Source organism: Scomber japonicus, chromosome 1 (genome assembly GCF_027409825.1).
Source record: "Scomber japonicus isolate fScoJap1 chromosome 1, fScoJap1.pri, whole genome shotgun sequence".
In the NCBI taxonomy this organism is placed as follows: Eukaryota; Metazoa; Chordata; class Actinopteri; order Scombriformes; family Scombridae; genus Scomber; species Scomber japonicus.
This window is the reverse complement of record NC_070578.1, coordinates 3,241,295-3,261,031: the sequence shown is the minus strand read 5'-3', so window position 1 is coordinate 3,261,031 and position 19,737 is coordinate 3,241,295. Positions and strand designations below refer to the sequence as shown.

Here is a 19,737-nt window from a genome sequence, read left to right as displayed (position 1 = left end):
TAGACAAAACAGCTGGTGACTTTCAGCTGCCTTTCCATGAATGAGCCTGTAGCAGAGAGAGATTCTCTGAGCACCTCGGTCATCTGAAGGCCTGGACCTGGAATAGTTTTAAAACTTGTTCTAGTAAATTCTAGGCTTCCCCTGGTTCCCCAGTTGGCAGCAACTCAAATAAGATGACTATTTATCCATATTAAGACAGGAGCAACAAGCACATGTTCCAGTGGACTTTTACAATAAACTATGCTCCCTGGGTTTTTGGGAAACGAGAGATTGATTTAGATGAATGCATGTGTGACAGAGAGGAGCTTCTATGAATCATGTAGCAGCACTGATGGATCCTACACACGCATCCCATGCCACTCTGACACAAACAACACTTAACAGGCAAGGAGAGGACACACACCAGGAGATCAAATTGAGTTGTTGGACTTCACATTTGTCTTTCAAAATAATTTCAATTCAGATAAATAATTTAGGCAATAAATAGTTCCCCAACACACAGGAGAAGTATAAAACCTATATAAAAATAGAAAAGGCATAATAGTTTTCAATATACATCTCAACAATTGCCTTACTTCCTAATTCTATAAAAAAAAAGAAAAAAGAAAACACGATTTCTTGGAAGTATAAGCAACTAACAGGTTTGTCTGAAGCAATTTGACATTTATATGAATTCTCCAATCACAGAAGGTATTCAGTGAAAGACATAGTGGTATAGCCCTCTATAGATTAGCCAGCTGCTAGCTAGCAGGACAGTCGCTGAGGGAGGCTGATGAACTTTTACAAAAAACCTGGATTCAAAGTAGAAATAACTAAAAACATGAAATGTCTTTATACAAATCATTATATTTGCATCAGACACACTTATGGATATCAAGATGAGTGGAATAAGTCCATGATGTTTGGTCTTTATAGCCAAACTTCACAGTATTGCTAGTTATAACAGTCTGACTCAGATGGCAGCAGCACAGGAGGAGCTCCACCAAAACATGCTGACTTTAGTCCTCTAGTAAAGTCTATATTACATGCATTCTCAACTGTATTAGACTTTTGTTTTACTAACCTCCAGATAAAGAAAAATACAATAAAAGCAATGAGTGCACTCATACACACATGAACTCCAGCCTGTGTGTGTGTGTGTATGGGTTTGCACACAACCTATACACACGTGTGTAGCTATTCACACAAGACCACTTGATCAGAGTAAGCCATGCAATAGCTGCTACATCTAGACGACAAGTCAAATAGGCATTCATGTTTTATTTTCAGATAGAAGTCAGAAACAAGTCTCTCAGATGTTCACAGCATCAATAGGCTGCTTAACTGTAACACAGTCACTGATTTACGCACGCGCACACACACACACACACACACACACACACACACACACACACACACACATGTCAAAAGCCAATTTGCATGTTTTGGGGAAGCGCCTCCTTATGAATAATCTGAGCTCCTTATTCTTTTTGGTGATAGAATATTAATAATAATGAATGTAATTTAGGTATACAGTATGTGATATCTCTCCATTTCAAGAGATTATAGAACTTTATCTAATACAAGAGTGATAAAAACATACATTGTGGTTTGTGAAAACATAATAGAATATTTTTTTCCAAATCAAATGTTACTCCGTGTTTTCCAGCTGCTGCCTACTATCCGGAGCTTTCTGCTGGGTGTGGCTGGTGGAAGGGAAGGTGAACCAGAAATAAAAAAAAACAAGTGGATTTGGGCACCTAACTGTCAATGTGCAACACATCCTAACAATCAACTCATATGTGTTTATGTACCACAGCAAACTGATAACATTTCAACTTAAATGAAAATACACCTGTTCCTCTTATTGGTTAAAAGGAAAACAAAGTGCATTAATCACAACAGAGTGCAGGAAGAATCCAGTCTGGCCTGAAAACTCTTGCATGTAGCTTCATGTGTCTCTTTGCCTGGACATGTAATAATGACCAGAAAAGGCAGAGCAGCAGACATCACCCTGTAATGCACAGACAAGTTTCTGAGTGGACCAGTCTTAGTTGGTTATTCATACTCCACTTACCATAACACCACCCTTCCTAACTAAGTCTGTTATGACTCAGCACCTTCAGTAAGGCTTGCTGTCATTCTTTGATCGTTTCAGCTGCACCTTCAGCCTCTTCATTCCAATCTGGAAACCATTCATTGACTGGATGGCTGCCTGTGATGACACAGGATTGTCATAGCTCACAAAGCCTGGAGGGAAAAAACAAACACTTAGAATGGCAACAAAGGACAGCATTAAATAGTCCAGGAAGGAATATTGCAAATAAAACAGCAACATAAATAATTAGAATCATAATAATACTCAATATTATATTTGATTTTTTTATTTATTCAAGCCATTTATTCAAACGAAGAACAGTTTAGATTGCCATAATTTGCAAAGATGTCAAGTTACAAATAAGTTCAAATAATTAGAACAAAAAACTAATGAAAATCAGTTAGACAGTTCCAGCATGAAGCAGGTATTGTACAGTAGGTCAGTGATCATGGTTTTAAGTTGTCCATAGGTTGGTAGGCTAGTGATGTTTAGTGTGTGTTGACGATAAAGGAGTTTGAGGCACTAAAGGAAAAGGCTGTCTTTCTAAATTCAGACCGTGCTCAGGGAACCTTGAGCATGAACCAGTCATGTGTGCAACTTTGGCTGCGTTCACACTACAGGCAAATCTGATTCAAATCTGATTCCTTCTCATATCCACACTGTTTTTAGCAAGTGTCCAAATCGGATTTGGTTCTGTTCAGACTGGACCACATTAATGACCAATCTGACAGGTTAAATAAGAGCATCTGGTTCCAATCTAGATAGACGAAAAATCAGATTTTGGCTTGCAGTGTGAACGCAGCTATTGATACATTCTAATGTTCCAATCCAGCATCATTGATAGGTATGGTGGTAGTTTTCCAACAAGGGCTTTAAAGATAAATAAATACCAATGATTATTACTCTCTCCTGCTAGTGAAGACTAATCCAATTCATCACAATGATGAGTGTGATGTAAAAATCTAAATGTGACAGCAGAATGGTAGATCGAGTCGAGAGCTTTAAGAGTGATTGTTGCAGCATTTCTGCAAATGACATCACCATAATCCAAGACTGAGAAGAAAACTGTGCAACAATCCACAGCGTTTGGGAGCAGAGAAAGAGGCTGATTTTTACACAACTTTGAAGCCTAATTTCATATATTTGGCGATTTTTTTAATCATTCAAATTTGGCAGGGTGGTTAACAACACACTTTTCTGTGGTATGCCAAACTCAGAAGACATATTTATCCTTACTTTACAAAGACTTTAAAGGAGAGTTGCAGATCCTCAGTGGCTTGTTGTACAGAATCAGTGATACAATATATGATGGTGTCATCTGCATGAAGATGATACTGACAGCAACTCAATGAAGAGACACTGTCATTTATGTATATTATGAAAAGGACAGGACCCAAAACTCAACCTTGTGGAACTCTTTCTTTTACCAGCAAGTCATCAAACTGGACACAGCTCAGCTTCACACATCTGACAGACTAAAGTACTAGCTGAGATGATGCTGTGATTAGCTCTAAATCCAGACTGGTGTTGCCTTTAAACAGAATGACTTGAGAGAAATGCCTTAAATTGGTTATTTACCAAAGATTTCAGGATTTTTGCCAGATTATTATATGACAGATTATTGGAGACTGATATGTAATTATCTAGTATTTCCTCCTTCATGTAAAGGGGTTATATGGGCCAAACTTCCAAACAGTTGTTCGGATTATATCAAGTGTCTGATGCTCAGTGAAATTCCCTGGAGACCAAAACCAGGTACTTGTCATGGGAGTTTGAAGAGGCCACAGGTCGCCAGCCAGTAGAGGAAATTGGAAATGGGGCTTGTTTCTGATGACTATGATCCTTTGTGTAGTTAACATTTTAGAGTAACAAGGGTCTAAAAAGTATTTTGTGAGAAAAAGTAGCTTACAATCAGAATTAAAGTTAAATGTCAGTCTGGTGGAGAGCTTTAGGCAGACCAAACAACGCCAAAGAGAAACCTTGTTTTTGGGTGATTCTAGCCTCCTTTGTCCCGAGGAGAGCACACTTTACTAATTTTCATCTTGTGTCTTTTTCACTCCCATAAAAAGTCTTCAATTATTAGGTCATATTGTTTACAATATGAGGGGATATAGTAACATCATATGCACATAGTTGAATTGTGGTACAATCATCATTTTTATTACATTAACCTTCTTCCAATTTCATGTAACTTAATTTCCCCCCATTTATCTAAATATTTTTGTAGCCCAGGTTCAACATTTATCAAAGTCTTGCTTAATTTAATTCCTCCAGTATTCCAACCCTTTTGGTATCCATTTAAAACTAAAATCTGTCTGGTATAGGCATATGTCCATTAAGTGTGGTAATGAGTTCAATGTATCAAATACATAATAACGTAATTTGTGTTCCATCCCAAGCCCTTAATCTTTGCATTTGCTCTTATGACAAGCTAGTGGTTTCACTACTTTGTTGAACAAGTGAGTGGGCAACGATGGAGTCCTTTCCAGTCCCATTCAACCAAATCAAATGTACACATGACTGTAATTTCTTCATGATAAACGCTGATACTGATCCATCTGTGTATAGTTTAAATCATCTGATAAAATCACCCTGCTGATGTATCAGTCTACACTAACATTAACAATACTGTTGATCACAATAACTGTAATATGAACAACTGACACGAGTACACTCACAGCACAAGAATAGTCACCAAGTGCTCACATTTGCCTTCAAAACTGAAACCTACATACATTAAAATAGAGTGAAGCTGCAGCAGAGTCAGTTATAATAACTGTAAGATGCTGCTGGGACTGACACAAATATTTACTGATCATGATTTTGTGTGAACTCACCAAAACACTTGCTGAGGTTTGTTTGTTTGTCAATGAAGACCTTAGCAGATATGACATTTCCAAAGGGCATAAACATCTGGAGGAGGTCCTGGTCTCCAAACTCTTGAGGCAAGTGATAAATGAACAAATTGGCACCTTCTGGACCTGCAAATCATTAAGCCTGTTTTACTAATGACACAAATATTACACACAGGAATATTTGAACTATTTCATCAGTGTGTGACTCAAATACTTCCATCCAATTCTTAAAAATATGGTCATGGTCAAATTATGTCTTCAACAAATGCAATAACAGCTGCTTCATATAAACTACAATCTGAGAAGAGGCTACCATTAACATACAAACGGGGACTTTATTTATTTTAGAGTGGAGCTGTTAAAAGCATAGTGACATCTTACCGGTGCTGCGACTGTTGCTGGCTGATGCCGCAGATTTAAAACAAGATAGAATCCTTAGCAGAAGGTGAGACCAACACATAGCACACACATCTTTAGCAACCTGACCACAACAGTATTTTAAACCAGGTATCACTAAATTCTGTGGAATATTACATCATTCAAAACTGTGTATTGCTTTCATTCTGTTACTGTTTCTTTCTTTTATCACAGGCAGCCTATCCAACAGGTTCCTTTCATTAAAAATAAGAAGTACTTCAAACTCCAAATCACAATTTAGACTATAGCTCTGAAACCTTTTCATGTATCAATAAGGTTTTTGTGTGGGTGTGTTTGGTGTTGGACTGGACGGTGGACTGAATTAGACTAAAGAAAGAAACATGTATAAAACATACTCCTACAGTATTTAGGTATACTGGTTTTCTACAGTTGATTATATGCTCCATGTCTCTACAAGAGCTTTCCAGAACTGGTTATAATAAAAAGCCCTGAGCTTCTCCTGCTCTTTTTACAGTTTTTAAAAAAAAATCCTCCAATAATTGAATATATACTTTCTATCATCCACTATGTCGCCCCCTTTTTTCCACTCCCAGCCCACAGGACCCACCTTCTTTTTGGCTGCCTGCAGCTGAGACGCTTTGCTGGGACAGCAGGCTCTGGTTGTACAGGCTGGGGAGAGCAGCAGCAGCATACTGCTGGATGCCTGAGTAGGCCTGGCTCAGTGCCTCCATGGTGCTTCCTGAACCATTAGACAGGCCTCCAGAGCCAATGCTGCCGTTAAGTGCTGCCATGCCTGCAGCACAGTTACAAGAAAACAACAACAACATGAGTGAAAAGGTGAGCTCTTAGTGATGTTGAGTTCATCATAATAAAAGTCTGAAAATAAGACCTGATATCAGTTTCACTGTATATTCATTCAGACAAGATCAATTAAAGCCTCTATCACTAAAAAGCAAAGTTGTGAACAAAATCAATAATGTTACACTTTTCAAGATTCTCAAAGATGCTTTATATGACAGATTAAATATAAGAATTTAGAGATTTAAACACAAAATAGGTTCAACTTCTGAACAAATCACAGTTGATCCTGCATGTTAGACAGCTTTTACACCATAAATGGAATTTGATTTCAGCACATCATGTGATCTCAGTGTATTAATTCATAAACTGTCCCTGCAACACTGTGTGACATGATAAACATGTGTAGGCAGTCTGAGTGAAGCATTACTTTTGTTTTCACACTTGTAGGCTCTGTACGATTTCTTTGTGTTTTACTGAGAGCATAAGATTGCCAAGAGTGGCAAAATGCAGACAGGTGTGCCCAATGGTTCGTACAGGCAGCTAACATCACATTCACACAACAGTTTAGTGTGTGTTAAGATGTAGTATACTGTCTCACAGGAAGTGTTTAGTCCCTAAGCTGGACCTGTGCAGACAACAAGCACAGGTCCTGCACAGGGTTAGTACCTGCCAGGGAGCCCATGTTGAGGCCAGCTCCAGTACCAGCAGCCAGTGACTGCAGGGCCCCCAGAGAAGCTATGGGGTTCACTGAGGAGGTGCTGCTGGAGGTGGGGGATGAGCCTGTTCGAGGAATATTTAAGGTTAATATTAAATACAACAAAAAACACAACTGGCAAATATTACACACAACTGTGTTACAGTGCTACAATCTGTGTGTGATGTAAACCTTTTCACACCATCCTTTTGACTTCACAAACACCTAAACTGTACAGTATGATAGACTGTCTCTATTAAAAGAAAGTTTGAACTGATGTTTGATATGCATACTGTTGTTGATACAGTAACAACAGTATGCTGCTATGCTTGCACTGATGTTTCACATGGAGTAGAATTACTGAGCCTATGTGTACTGTAGTTGGATACTTTTTTTACCTGAGCTTGTTAGTGCACTTAGTGGGCTACTAGATGTTGTCATGGCACTGGAGCCTGTGGGCGTGGCCTGTGTGGCAGTTGCTGCTGCTAAGGCAGCCAGGTTCTGCATCGCATTAAGACCTGACAGACACACAGACACACAGACACACAGACAGACACACACACACACACACACACATACACACACATACACATATACACACACAAAGGATATATTAGAATCACTAATGACTAACCTAGCAGCTTTTTTTTTGCTGCTGTTGTTTTATTTCAGATAAAAAATAATAAATTGTGTTTAAGGAAGATGCTGCAAACACAAACTTCTTCTGACTATGTGTTTGATCCATATATAAACAGGGCTCAGGATATCTGCACATATTTTAAGTACAAATCTAATGATTTTTAAGATCTTTTTAAAAACTTCTTCAAGGTAAAAATAATATCATTGCTGCCACAATAGAATATGACAAATTAGACTGCTGTAAACACATTGAAATTGAAAGAGGTGATGAAATAGTCACAATAATAAGTACACCATTAAGTTATAATATCATTTATATATGGATAACTTTATGTATTTATTCTGTGTAAAGCTTTCTCCTCTTTCATAACAAGAAACATTCTTGCAAAGCTGCTCATCAAACAGTGTGGAGGAAGTATTTACATCCTTTACTCATGTAGAAATACTAATGTCACTTCAGTAATAGTTTGCATTACCACATGTGACTGTTATATAATAATGTAAAAGCAGAATGTTACTATTGTAGTGGGATGAAATGAAGCTCATTATGAAGTCATTTATAAAAGGACTGTAACTAATGATTAGTTTCATTATAGTTCCAACTGATGGTTATTTTTTTTAATAAGTTGTATGATTGGATGGTTATATAAAATAATCAGAAAATAATAATAAAAATGATATATAACTGAATCAATTGATAATTAACTGAACAAATACAATTACACTCAAATTAAATGTAATGTCATTACTCCTACAGTTCCACACATTTTAAGATCTTGGTCCTCCAAAGGCCTTTGGTCTGACATGCATGACCTCATTGTTTAGGTAACTTTAGCCATCGCTATATGCTATTGTAAAATTTCACAGCAGCTGAGTGTCTGAAGATGTTTTAATTGTGATAGCGTTGATAAATGAGATGAAAAAAGAGAGACTGATCCAATGGAAGATGACGAACAAACAACAACTGATAAGGCTTATCAGCCAGTGGTTACAGGGCAAACAACTCGCAGCGAGGTGGTCAAGAAGGAGTACCGGATTCAGTGGGAGCAGGAGTTCACATGGCTGAGGAGGGAAGATGGCAAAATGTTCTGCAACATCTGCAGAGCAACATGAGTAAGTGATTGGTCTAAGGGTGCACGATGATGCAGAAACAAAAACAGGCATAGCTACATCAGAGTTTCACTGCTGGTCAATCAGAGCATGGCGATGGTAAAGCATGTGGAGAAATCCCTGGTAACCAGCACTATAGATGACTGCATCACCGATGGTAGAGACATTGGGATAATAGTAGATGAAACTACTAATATCAGGGTTGAGAAAATGTCACGTCAGCAGAAACCGCGTTCACTGGCAATTATGTAACACTCTCTGGCACTGCAGAATGCATCACAGCTAAAATTGAAGCTGTGTTATCAGGCCATGGTGTAGTTGTGGCTCAGCTTGTTGGACAGGGAAATGATGCAGCGAGTGTTATGGTGGGTCAAAAGGCTGGGGTTGCACAATGCCTCCAAGGCTGTGTGTGAAACAAGTGCATATGTCACCACTATTTATCACATACACACATACTACAAGAATCCCCCCATTCAAACCAGGCGGGGAGTTCCGGTCCTCTGAAATGAGGCCAACGCGGAAGTAACTTAGAACTGCATTCTATCAAAACGGTCGCCACCAGGGGGGTGACCGTTTGGGGGCCAAAAGGATTTCCGTCTCTATACAAGTCAATGGAGAATTCACCAACTTCTCACTTGATTTCTAACCTCAGTAAACGTTTTCAAAATGTGTTTATGGTCTCAATCGCTAGTTTAAAGCCTTCTCGAATGCAGTATGATGTTCATTTGTGATTTCTGATTTTATATTTGAGGATAAAGCAGGGTATGCATTAGGGCGTGGCTACGTCGTGATTGACAGGTTGATTGCACTATGTCCTTGAGATCAAGCCCTCGCAACCATAGCAACCTCCCCGCTCCGCCCGTGGCTCCGCCCATGGCCGTATAAGTAGAATCTGTGTTTTTATTTTTCCCAGCACGCACCTAAAATTTAAAAAAAGATGGCGCTGCCCAGATTCGAAACTATTGGCCTCCGAGCAGCAGTCGGGCAGCAGTCTTCAAACCAATGGGGGACGTCACGGATGTTACATCAATTTCTTCTATACAGTCTATGATTCAAACACACAGAATAAATGAACTCCAAAACAAACTGGAGTAATGCGACCCACTGAGCCTAACGCAACATGCTAGATGTTGCTGGAGTTGGGTATTAGAAAGCATTTCCAAATGTACATGTTCCCTGCCTTGACCCACCTGCTGACTGAATGACATAAACCTCACGTTCCAAAAATAAGATGTTAACATCTCCTCCTCTCCTATCATGAATATGACACTACCTAGCCTAGAGGACTAGATGAATGGACCAGGTGAGGTTGATCTGAAATTCATTAAGGCTTTACAAGACAGAAAGTTCTGTGGCTTCACGCTCACACAGGCAGACGCACAGACCTTTTCAATTTTAGAGTTCTGGTGTTTCTCCACTTCAGACCCACTGCTTCATCCCACATTAACTTGTAGAACATGCTAGGGTTCAGGGCTACCATTAGTAAGTCAGAGCTAGCTGGGAGGCTCGAGGTGTCCTTCCCTGTGTGCCGTAAATGCCGCTAACACTCCACTAGCCTCTCAGCGAGCCCCGGGTCTCCATGTGGAAGCAACCAGAGCACTGAGCCCCCAGTTTGTTAGTCAGGTTAAAGTGGGAAGATGCAGTGGGTCTGTTGGGCAGCTGAGTGAAGTAGAGCCACTGTGTTCAGCTGCACAGATAGAAAACACCTCGGCTGGCCAGATGTAGCACTCTGTTTAAAAAAAACAAAAAACTCATTCTTTTAGGTTTATAATGATTGGTTGGTAACCCGCATGTTAGGTGCATTATCAACAGCTTCTGCTCCAGAGCTGAAGTCCTACACAATAATCCCTTCTGTCTAATAAACTCAAAGAAACTCTACTGCTTGACCCACTTGTTTCATTAAAGTTTTAATGCTGAGCTTCTGAATCCCAGTCTTATCAAGTTCTTCATTCATATATTGTCTTTCCTGATCATGCTTTTTACAATCTATTATTGCCTGTATAACAGTCACATCAGTCAGGTGGGAAAAAAAGTGTGCATATATCAGTATCGACACAGGCCAAAATGAGATGGAAAATATCGGTATACTTACAGCGTGATATTTCATGGTAGAATGTCGCAACATGTGCGTGTGTGTGTGTGTGTGTGTGTGTGTGTGTGTGTGTACCTGATACAGGGTGCAGGTTGTTGAGTGCATTCCCTGTGGAGGCTGACTGCTGCAGCAACTGTAAGTAAAGCTACACATTTACACCAAACACAGATGATTCCACAGTCAGTCTTAAAGCCAGGAGGAGACATGAAGAAACAACATGCCAAAGTGGAGAAGCCAGCCATGGTGAAACTGATGAAATTGTCAATATGTTAAATCATTACATTTTTAGAGGCATTATAAACACACACTCACTGCTAGGTACTGTGGCCCCAGACTGTTGAGCCCTGTGAGGTTTCCCCACATGGAAGCAGCACTAAGTTGCTGCATCTGTTGCTGCAGCTGTAGAGCCATGCGCTTCTGCTCCTTGTCCTTCTGAGTGTCTGCAAACTTCACCACGATGGGCGATGAACAACCCTTAACACAGACGGAGGGAATCTTTTATCCTCTGACAGCCTAATTAACTGATATGAACCAATTATGACATCATTTAAAGAACAGGTTTGCTTTGCAGGAATGTTTATTTTAAAAGATGGCAAATAACATCTCTTGGTAATATGAACAGTAACAATATAATCTATATCACATCATATTTATAGTGAAGCTATAGCTCACCTCCATGGTCTGGGACTGATGCATGGATTTGATGGCTGACTGGGCCATTTGTCTAGCTGTGAATGTCACAAATGCACAACCTGAAAGAGAGAAACACAGTGTCTCATAATATATATACACATCTCAGAGGGGAAATGATGTCAACATATCAGTACATGTAGCAGAGTGAATTTTGAATGATTTTAGCTGTAATTAACTGTGTCTGATCTCTTATTTTTTCTGGGTTTTTTTTGTTTTTTAGGCAGATACCGATACCGCTGATACTGGAGTTAGGGTTAGGCTCGAGCACCTGCGTGCCCACTGTGCCTCATTACTGCTTGATTTCCTGCATCACACTGAGGCTACTGCATACTTTTACTGCTTAACAATACTTTGGACTTTTTTGTTGTCCTCTCTTTAGTGACTTTTTCTGCCTCTGCGAAGGCTTAAATGTGGTTATTGTAATGTCTGGATGTTCCAAAGACATGATGAAAAGTCACTGGTGATGGTTTTGATTAATAGACAGGATATAAGAATATACACTCAATAAATACACTGAACAACAACACTAAATGTCTTATTTTAAAGATTATGCTTTGTGTGACAATCCCTTCATGGTTTCTGGTTCTCAGGCTTCTTTCCTATCAGTTAAGAGCTGTTGAATCAGTACCTCCATGATGTTGATGACATCATTAGTACATTACATTTTTAACAGGGTAACCAGGTATCTGTAACCTATTACACTTCAAAAGTAACCTTCCTAATATTCCAGAGGACCTATGCTGCAGGTCATTCCCCTATCTCTCTCTTCCTGTTTCCTGTCGGTATATCTACTATCAAAATAAAGGCACAAAGCCCACAGTAAATCTAAGTAATAATTACATCAACAATGAGAAGTCAGTGTATTAAAACTCTACACTGAATGTTTGACTTTTCCATGAAATGCTGTCTGATTGATTTTTTTGTCAAAGTGAACAATGAAATATTTTAATTGTTATTGTGTTTCTGATGATTAAATAAAGTATATAAATGGGCTTACACGTTTTAAACATGAAACACACTGATGACAAGCTGTGAGTCATGCAACAGCCAGTCTACTTAAAGAAAAATGTGTGTGTGTGTGTGTGTGTGTGTGTGTGTGTGTGTGTGTGTGTGTGTGTGTGTGTGTGTAACATGTATAAGAACAGAATATGCCTAACCTCGGCTAAGTCCATCAGGGCCTCGAAGTATTCGGCACTCCTCTATCTGTCCATATGGTGAGAACATCAATCGTATGTCGTTCTCGTTACACTTCTTGGAGATCATTCCAATAAACAGCTTCCTGTCTTCCACTGCTGTATTCGACACAATAGAACATCAAACACACCTGCTCTGTGTCAAGGTAAATAGTGCATTACAACATTCAACAAGCACATATGTTTAACCGTGGCTGTTTTGTAATTCATGCCATGTAAAAAGGGGGCCATCACCATCTGAAAGTAATTTTGGAACATCATTGAAGTTTTGGAAGATATCTTCTAACAGCTGATCTGTGTGAACCTCAACAGTAAGGAACTCTGCTCAATTTACTTTGTCAGCAACATTCAGATATTTAAAGCCATGTCCACACTACTGAGGATCAACTTAATCATGCAGCTCTTTAGATAGATTGATCTTTACGCTGTTTGAGCAGTCCAACGCAGCATAAAAAATAAAACAAGATATAATAAGATATATTTATATAACACTAATACAGCAGGTGGAGGGAACTCACTAAAGAGATTAATACTATTTTTTGATGTATCCACATTAGTATAGACAAAGCTCAGATCTACTAACAGCAGAAAAACATGCAATAATGGAAAATAAAAAACATTTTTAAAATAGGGAGTATTTCAGACACATGGCAAGACGACACCAAACTCAGCTACAAGCACATCTAAGAGAAGTATTAAATGTCTACCTAGTGAGAATAACCCCTAACTATATTCCTTAACTCACAGGTTGGCAATAGCATTTCACCAGCGTTGTAGTTAATGATGTAATTCAACAGGTTCACAAGTCTAATTAGTGTGACTATGAGGAGTAATATGCTTTATTAGGGTTATCATTATCATAGCAGGGGAATTGGCACAGTTATCCATGAGTATCAAAGGACAGAGACAACAGACAGAAATGATGGAGACTCCTTACCATTGTTTTTCTCACTGTCAGCTGGCTTCATCTGGATTGGGTGGTGCATCTGAACAAGGCAACAAACAACACATTAGTACTTGTAATGATGAGAATTGCATTTCTGTAATGTTGGCTAATAAATGAGATAGCATGTCCTTGTGATCACGTTTGTAGGCTGGATGCATACACGTTTGCTAAGTGACGTATAGGATTACAGTTCATATTTAAAGATTTAGAGATAAAGAATATTTAGAATATATGTTACAGGAAATAAATGTATAATAAGCAGCATTACCGATGTACTACTGCCTGAAGCATCTGTCTGCTCTCTAATTTCAAATCAATTATGCTTAAACCTTTCTTTAAAGCTTCCCAAAACATTCACTTGTACTTATATATATCTATATTTTAGATTAGCTCTGTTCACTGCAGCAGAGCTCACCTGTCAGCCTGCAGTTCCAGTGGTGGAATGTCATTTAGAGTATCATTAATGAATTTAATTAACAGTAACAACAAAGTGAAAAGTTTGTTGGGTGTACAGACTGGGCAACAGTTATTTTGGTTCCTGTATGTGCAGCAGTGTAATACAGATGATGAATATACACCTAGCCGGTCACATCACTGGTTACTCTGAAATATCTGAGCTAATCTAATCACAGTGAAGAATTGCAACAGCAGCTCAACAACTGGAGAGACACTTCTTCAGGGAATCATCAGTGCAGTGAACACACAGCATGACACATCTGCAGCCAATCAGCCCAATGCTGGATTTCTCTTTATGAATGTGACAGCAGCATTTGCACTGTAATGGATTCAATGACTAAACCATGAGATGACACTGCAATGAGACACAGAATTGATACTAAGTTATAACTAACCAGCCTGATGTGTCTAGAGGTGTGTGTGTGTGTGTGTGTGTGTGTGTGTGTGTGTGTGTGTGTGTGTGTGTGTGTGTGTGTGTGTGTGTGTGTGTGTGTGTCGCAGCTGTGAACAGATACTGCAAGAATCAGGCAGACTGTGGTTCAGGAGGTAGAGCGGGTCTGTTGCTTGGGTAAGATACTGAGCCCCAAATTGCTCCACACATTGATGTGTGTGAATGGGTGAATATATATAAATGCAGTCCATTTACCATTTAGCTGATGTTATTATTTACTGATGTTCCTCCTTTAATCACATCTTAACTTTCATTGTGGTTTAAACAAGTATTCTTAATGGAGAGTGTTTCATTGAACCTTTTTACTTCCATTTAGCATTATTCTATTATTGCTGCACATTTGCTCCAAATTAGCTGTTACTGAACTGATGTTGTGTCAAAGAACATGTAATGTGTCAAAGAACCAGTTCCCACCAGAATGCCAACAACTGTCCTTGACTAAGTCTATTAGACTCAGGTACAGTGTGTTAAAATGAAATGATTGTTTGAAATCTGCAGGACAATTCACTTCTGGTCTACTTTTTTTTCACTCTTTACTCACAAAGGAAACTACTCAAATCCATCTGTGCATGATACAATCTGAGTATGTGAGTGGCCAACATGAACAACTGATGGAACAACTTTACCAACAAAGGCTACAGAACAGAAGGCCATAATTGGGCATGAGTGAACAATCAGACATGATCATAAGGAGGAAGTAGTGGTGAGAGTGCAATCAAAGCATTCAGAGCAGGCTCAAGTCCTGACATTTCACTAATAAGCATGTGACTTCAAACAGGCATACAAACAAGTTTTGGAACAGTTTTGGCAGGAATGAAGATAGGAAGGAAGGAAGGAAGGAAGGCAGAAAGGAAGGAAGGCAGGGATGAAGACAGGAAGGAATGAAGGCAGGAAGTAAGGAATAAAGGAAGGAAGGAAGGCAGAAAGGGAGAACTGAGTGACGAAGGGAAAAAAAGCCACGAATGGGTTAGGGTAAGACCAAAAAGTAAAAAAAAAAAAAAAAAAAAAAGTATATGGATTATATGATATGTATGTAGTTGATAAATCAATGGCCGCATGTCATAGAAGCTATGTATAATGATGGTCTGTTCATGTTCACTCTCCATACTCTGTGCCGAAGTTGCTTCCTACCGTTGGTCTGTCTGTTAATGGTCAGCCACAGGGCTTCCATAACAAACAGCATGCATAGAAAGTGCAGATGAAGGAAGCGGTGACTTACCCCTGGCAGAATCTTCATGTTGTGCAGAGCGTTCTGTGCTTCCAAGGCTGATTTGCGAGTGTAATATGTTATAAAACAGCAGCCTGTCAGGAGAATGAAAAACACAGCAGCATCACACATTTGGCTCTGTTACTAGAACTGGTGTTAGCTTATGTGCTATATGGTGAGTCCTAGAACAGACTGGCAGGAATATCACTAGGCCATTATGAGGTCTTTATTAATAAAAAATAAAAAATAAAAGATACACATATATATATATAATAATTATTATTAATACAGGGGACACAAGGATACAATGTAATCTGTCATGCTACAATTTAAAAACAAAAACACTGCTACAACCTTAAAAGTGTAATGTGTGTAGAGAATAAGGAGTTGTACCTTTTCTGATTTAAATGTAAATAAGTCTTTTTTTTAATTTTTACATACTGTTCAGGGTCAAATTTTACCCTTTTTATTTTATTTTATTTTTTTGAGAGCTGTAAAAAAACACACACATTTCTGTTAGCTAGACTTTTCTTAATGTGACTCATAGTATACAAAAATGGAAATAAAATCCTCCTTTTATCTGAAAAAGGAGTTGTTCAGAAAAGGTTAAGAGAAAGAAGATGGTCTTATTTACACTGATAGTCCATCTAGTTATGGCTACAAACATAATATTTTTTTATCAGAAATAACATAATACACGGCTAAATGTAAGGGTTATACATCTGACTATTCTATAGTCATACAATATGCCACCTATTGTAGCATACTGCCTCATAATGTCAGTTTTAGCATCCTCTATTTTATTTTTCCTGCATATGTGTGTGTGTGTGTGTCACTACAGGCTGACCTTTGCTCTGTGGTGGATTCTGGCTGCGGTCTCGGAGAACGTTGATTTCATAGACGGCTCCATAAGGTTCAAAGAGCTCACGTAGCTGCTCCTCGGACCAGGACCGTGGAATCTGACCCACAAACATCTTAATGGCATCCACATCTGGTTGGTCAGGGTGGTCCAGAGATCCATTCATCTTCTTCCCACTTCAAAGACATATATGAGTGCATTAGATGGAGGCTAGAAACAAACATGTTGATTCCCTAAACTAACTGCAACACCTCAAAGACAGCATGTTGGATAAAAGTGTCAAAGATAAAGGTTTAATGTCCTGAATGTTACAGTTGGGTGCATGCAGTCGTACCAAGGATACACTGTGTCAAAATAAGCTAGACTGATCATTCAAATCTGGAGGGAGACCGAGCCAAGACTGCACACAGGTTACAGACAGAGAGTACATACACCAAACACAGAAAGAAGATCCATCTCAAATAAGACAGCTGCAACTCTTAATTACATGGATGTTTAACATAGCTGTATATATTATTACATATGAATCATTAGATATTGAAGCATCAGTGTTAGAGCAGCATGTTACTGTTGTAGCTGCTGGAGGTGGGGCTAGTTTACACTACTTTTATATACAGTTCGCTAGTTTATACTACTTTATATACAGTTAGCTAGTTTACACTACTTTACATACAGGTAGTTTGCAGTACTTATATACAATTAGCTGGTTTATACTACTTTATATACAGCTAGTTATTTTACACTACTTTATATACAGTTAGCTTGTTTACTTTATATACAGTTAGCTAGTTTACACTACTTTATATACAGTTAGCTAGTTTACTTTATATACAGTTAGCTAGTTTACACGGCTTTATATACAGTTAGCTAGTTTACACTACTTTATATACAGTTAGCTAGTTTACTTTATATACAGTTAGCTAGTTTACACTACTTTATATACAGTTAGCTAGTTTACACTACTTTATATACAGTTGGAGCATAAATCAACATGAAACAGCTGTGAGCATGTGTCATGACTGCTAACAACAAACAGAAAAGTTGTTTTCCTTTTCATTGTGGCAAAACTGTGTAAAGGTTTAAAATGTGTCAGTAATAGTGTTGGCCAATGATCAAAGACAATGTTATTTTCTACTTTTTCTGTTTCTGCTGTACTGAAAACATATGGAACCATGACACCAACATCCAAGTACATACCAGTCAAATAGCTGATGTTTCAATGACAAAACTGAAGTAAAGTGGATTGAAGTGGAACTGACAGATATGAAGGAAAGCAGGCATGATCTGATCATGTTTTTCATTCCCTTTTTTATGATGCTGATTATCAACGCCATAAAATATTCATCACATATTCTACTCATTGTTATTATGACCTAAGTATACTTATTATATTAAGGCGGGGCGGGTGTGGCTCAGGAGGTCCACCAATTGGAAAATTGTGTCAACGGTGTGTGAATGTGTATGAATGGTTAGTTCACCTGATGAGCAGGTTGGAACCATGTGTGTTAGCTCCTGTCAAAAGTGTATGAATGTGTGTGAATGGTTAGTTCACCTGATGAGCAGGTTGGAACCCTGTGTGTTAGCTCCTGTCATCAGTGTCTGAATGTGTGTGAATGAGTGAATAAGACATATACTGTAAAAGTGCTTTGTAGTCAAAAAGACTAGAAAAGTACTATAGAAATAGAGTCCATTTGAATGAAGATATTTAGTAAGGAACATGAACACGCTAGAGAAATGACACTGTAGAATTACATTGAAGCCTGTTTGGCACCTGTCAGCTGCAGCAGTCTGGCTCAATACTGGACCAATTTAAAAATTGTTGTCCACATTAGTCACTTAGACACAAAATGATGGGAAAATAGGATCTAGGTTGAAAAATACTGAAGTTTCCCTTTTAGCCCAATTTGGACAGGATAAATAGGACAGGACAATTTCAAATATTCACTGTGTTCCCTCAGTTATTGAACTCCAGACTGCATTTTACCTGTTAAATCACATCATGTGGTTTATAATAGACATGAACATGGGCATTACGTTTATCTGATGATCTCACTCTTTAATTTTTCACTGTAAAATTCATTCTCTAATAGGCTTACATGATGAAGTGACTTCAACATGTTTCTATCTGATAAGCAATATTATTTTCAACTTCACACTAAAGTCACATGTCACACAGAGTTGATAGAAGGAAAAGCAGCTTGCAGAATAAACTCAGGGATTACACAACCAGGACTACAAAAGACTAGAGGTCATTTCACCTGGAATTATTACTGGGGTGGGGGGAAAAATCACCCACATATTGTCCTGATTCAACTGAAATCACTGACTAAGGCAAGTGATAAACTCACACCAGTGTTCCTAGAGATAGATAATAAAGTTGAACAAAGAGAAAGTGTCTCCCTTCATCCTTATACTGTCAAACTCTGCACAGTGACACTCAAACATCCACAACAGGCCTGGACTGAAGTCATTTTTAGGACAAGGCCACTTTGACCTTTTATAAACCCACATTTATGGTGGCAGCAAGGCCAGCACCTATGTACTGTAGTGGAGCAGCTTGGTAGTCAAGTGGTCACATAATGGCAGCGCCCCTAGTATGATTACAGCAGAGGACCTATGCTGCAGGTCCCCCCCCCCCCCCCCTCTCTCTCCCTGTTTCCTGTAGGCATATCTGACATCTACTATCAAAATAAAGGCACAAAGCCCAAAGTAAATCTAAGTGATAATTACATCAACAATGAGAAGTCAGCATATTGAAAAACTATAGAGTCTATTAAAACTCTACACTGAATGTTTGACTTTTCCATCAGACAGCATGTCTGATTGATTTTCTTCAAAGTGAAAAATGAAATATCTTAATAGTTATTGTGTTTCTGATGATTAAATAAAGTCTATAAATGGGCTTACACATTTAAACATGAAACACACTGATGACAAACTTCTCAAGGATAGCTGTGAGTCATGCAACAGCCAGTCTACTTATAGAAAAATGTGTGTGTGTGTGTGTGTGTGTGTGTGTGTGTGTGTTTTCATAGTTCATAGATAACTAGCTAACACTATGCAGGAATATGTGCAACAACTTTCTTTTAACTACCAGATGAAAACAGGGCACACTAAACTGGCTGTGTTCCATGTTAGAATTCCTGCCTTGATCCAAGTGAACAAACAGCTTTATGAGAGGAGAGGGACTTTAATTATTCAGAGCTTTTCAGCATTTTTATGAATTTAGAAAATGATTGGAATAAATGTTCAGCCTGGGTTACACAACCTACTTGCTCCTAAACAG

General features: G+C 38.6%; 1 protein-coding gene across 7 annotated transcripts in view; it reads right to left on the bottom strand.

Moving 5' to 3' along the window:
• celf1 (cugbp, Elav-like family member 1) overlaps nt 1-19,737 on the bottom strand; it is a 37,905-nt gene that overhangs the window by 5,402 nt on the left and 12,766 nt on the right. For 4 of the 7 annotated variants that reach the window (XM_053315674.1, XM_053315681.1, XM_053315698.1 and 1 more), the window contains 12 exons: nt 16,440-16,627; nt 15,605-15,687; nt 13,470-13,518; nt 12,497-12,631; nt 11,319-11,398; nt 10,959-11,120; nt 10,722-10,791; nt 7,204-7,323; nt 6,778-6,891; nt 5,918-6,103; nt 4,915-5,058; nt 2,057-2,229 (listed from right to left, as the gene is read on the bottom strand). In XM_053315674.1, the coding sequence (XP_053171649.1) occupies nt 2,102-2,229; nt 4,915-5,058; nt 5,918-6,103; nt 6,778-6,891; nt 7,204-7,323; nt 10,722-10,791; nt 10,959-11,120; nt 11,319-11,398; nt 12,497-12,631; nt 13,470-13,518; nt 15,605-15,687; nt 16,440-16,627 (1,459 nt within the window). In that variant the 3' untranslated portion in view covers nt 2,057-2,101. Of the gene's footprint in view, nt 1-1,479; nt 2,230-4,914; nt 5,059-5,917; nt 6,104-6,777; nt 6,892-7,203; nt 7,324-10,721; nt 10,792-10,958; nt 11,121-11,318; nt 11,399-12,496; nt 12,632-13,469; nt 13,519-15,604; nt 15,688-16,439; nt 16,628-19,737 lie in introns of those variants that run through there. The other 3 variants (XM_053315707.1, XM_053315716.1, XM_053315689.1) reach the window with 2 other exon arrangements.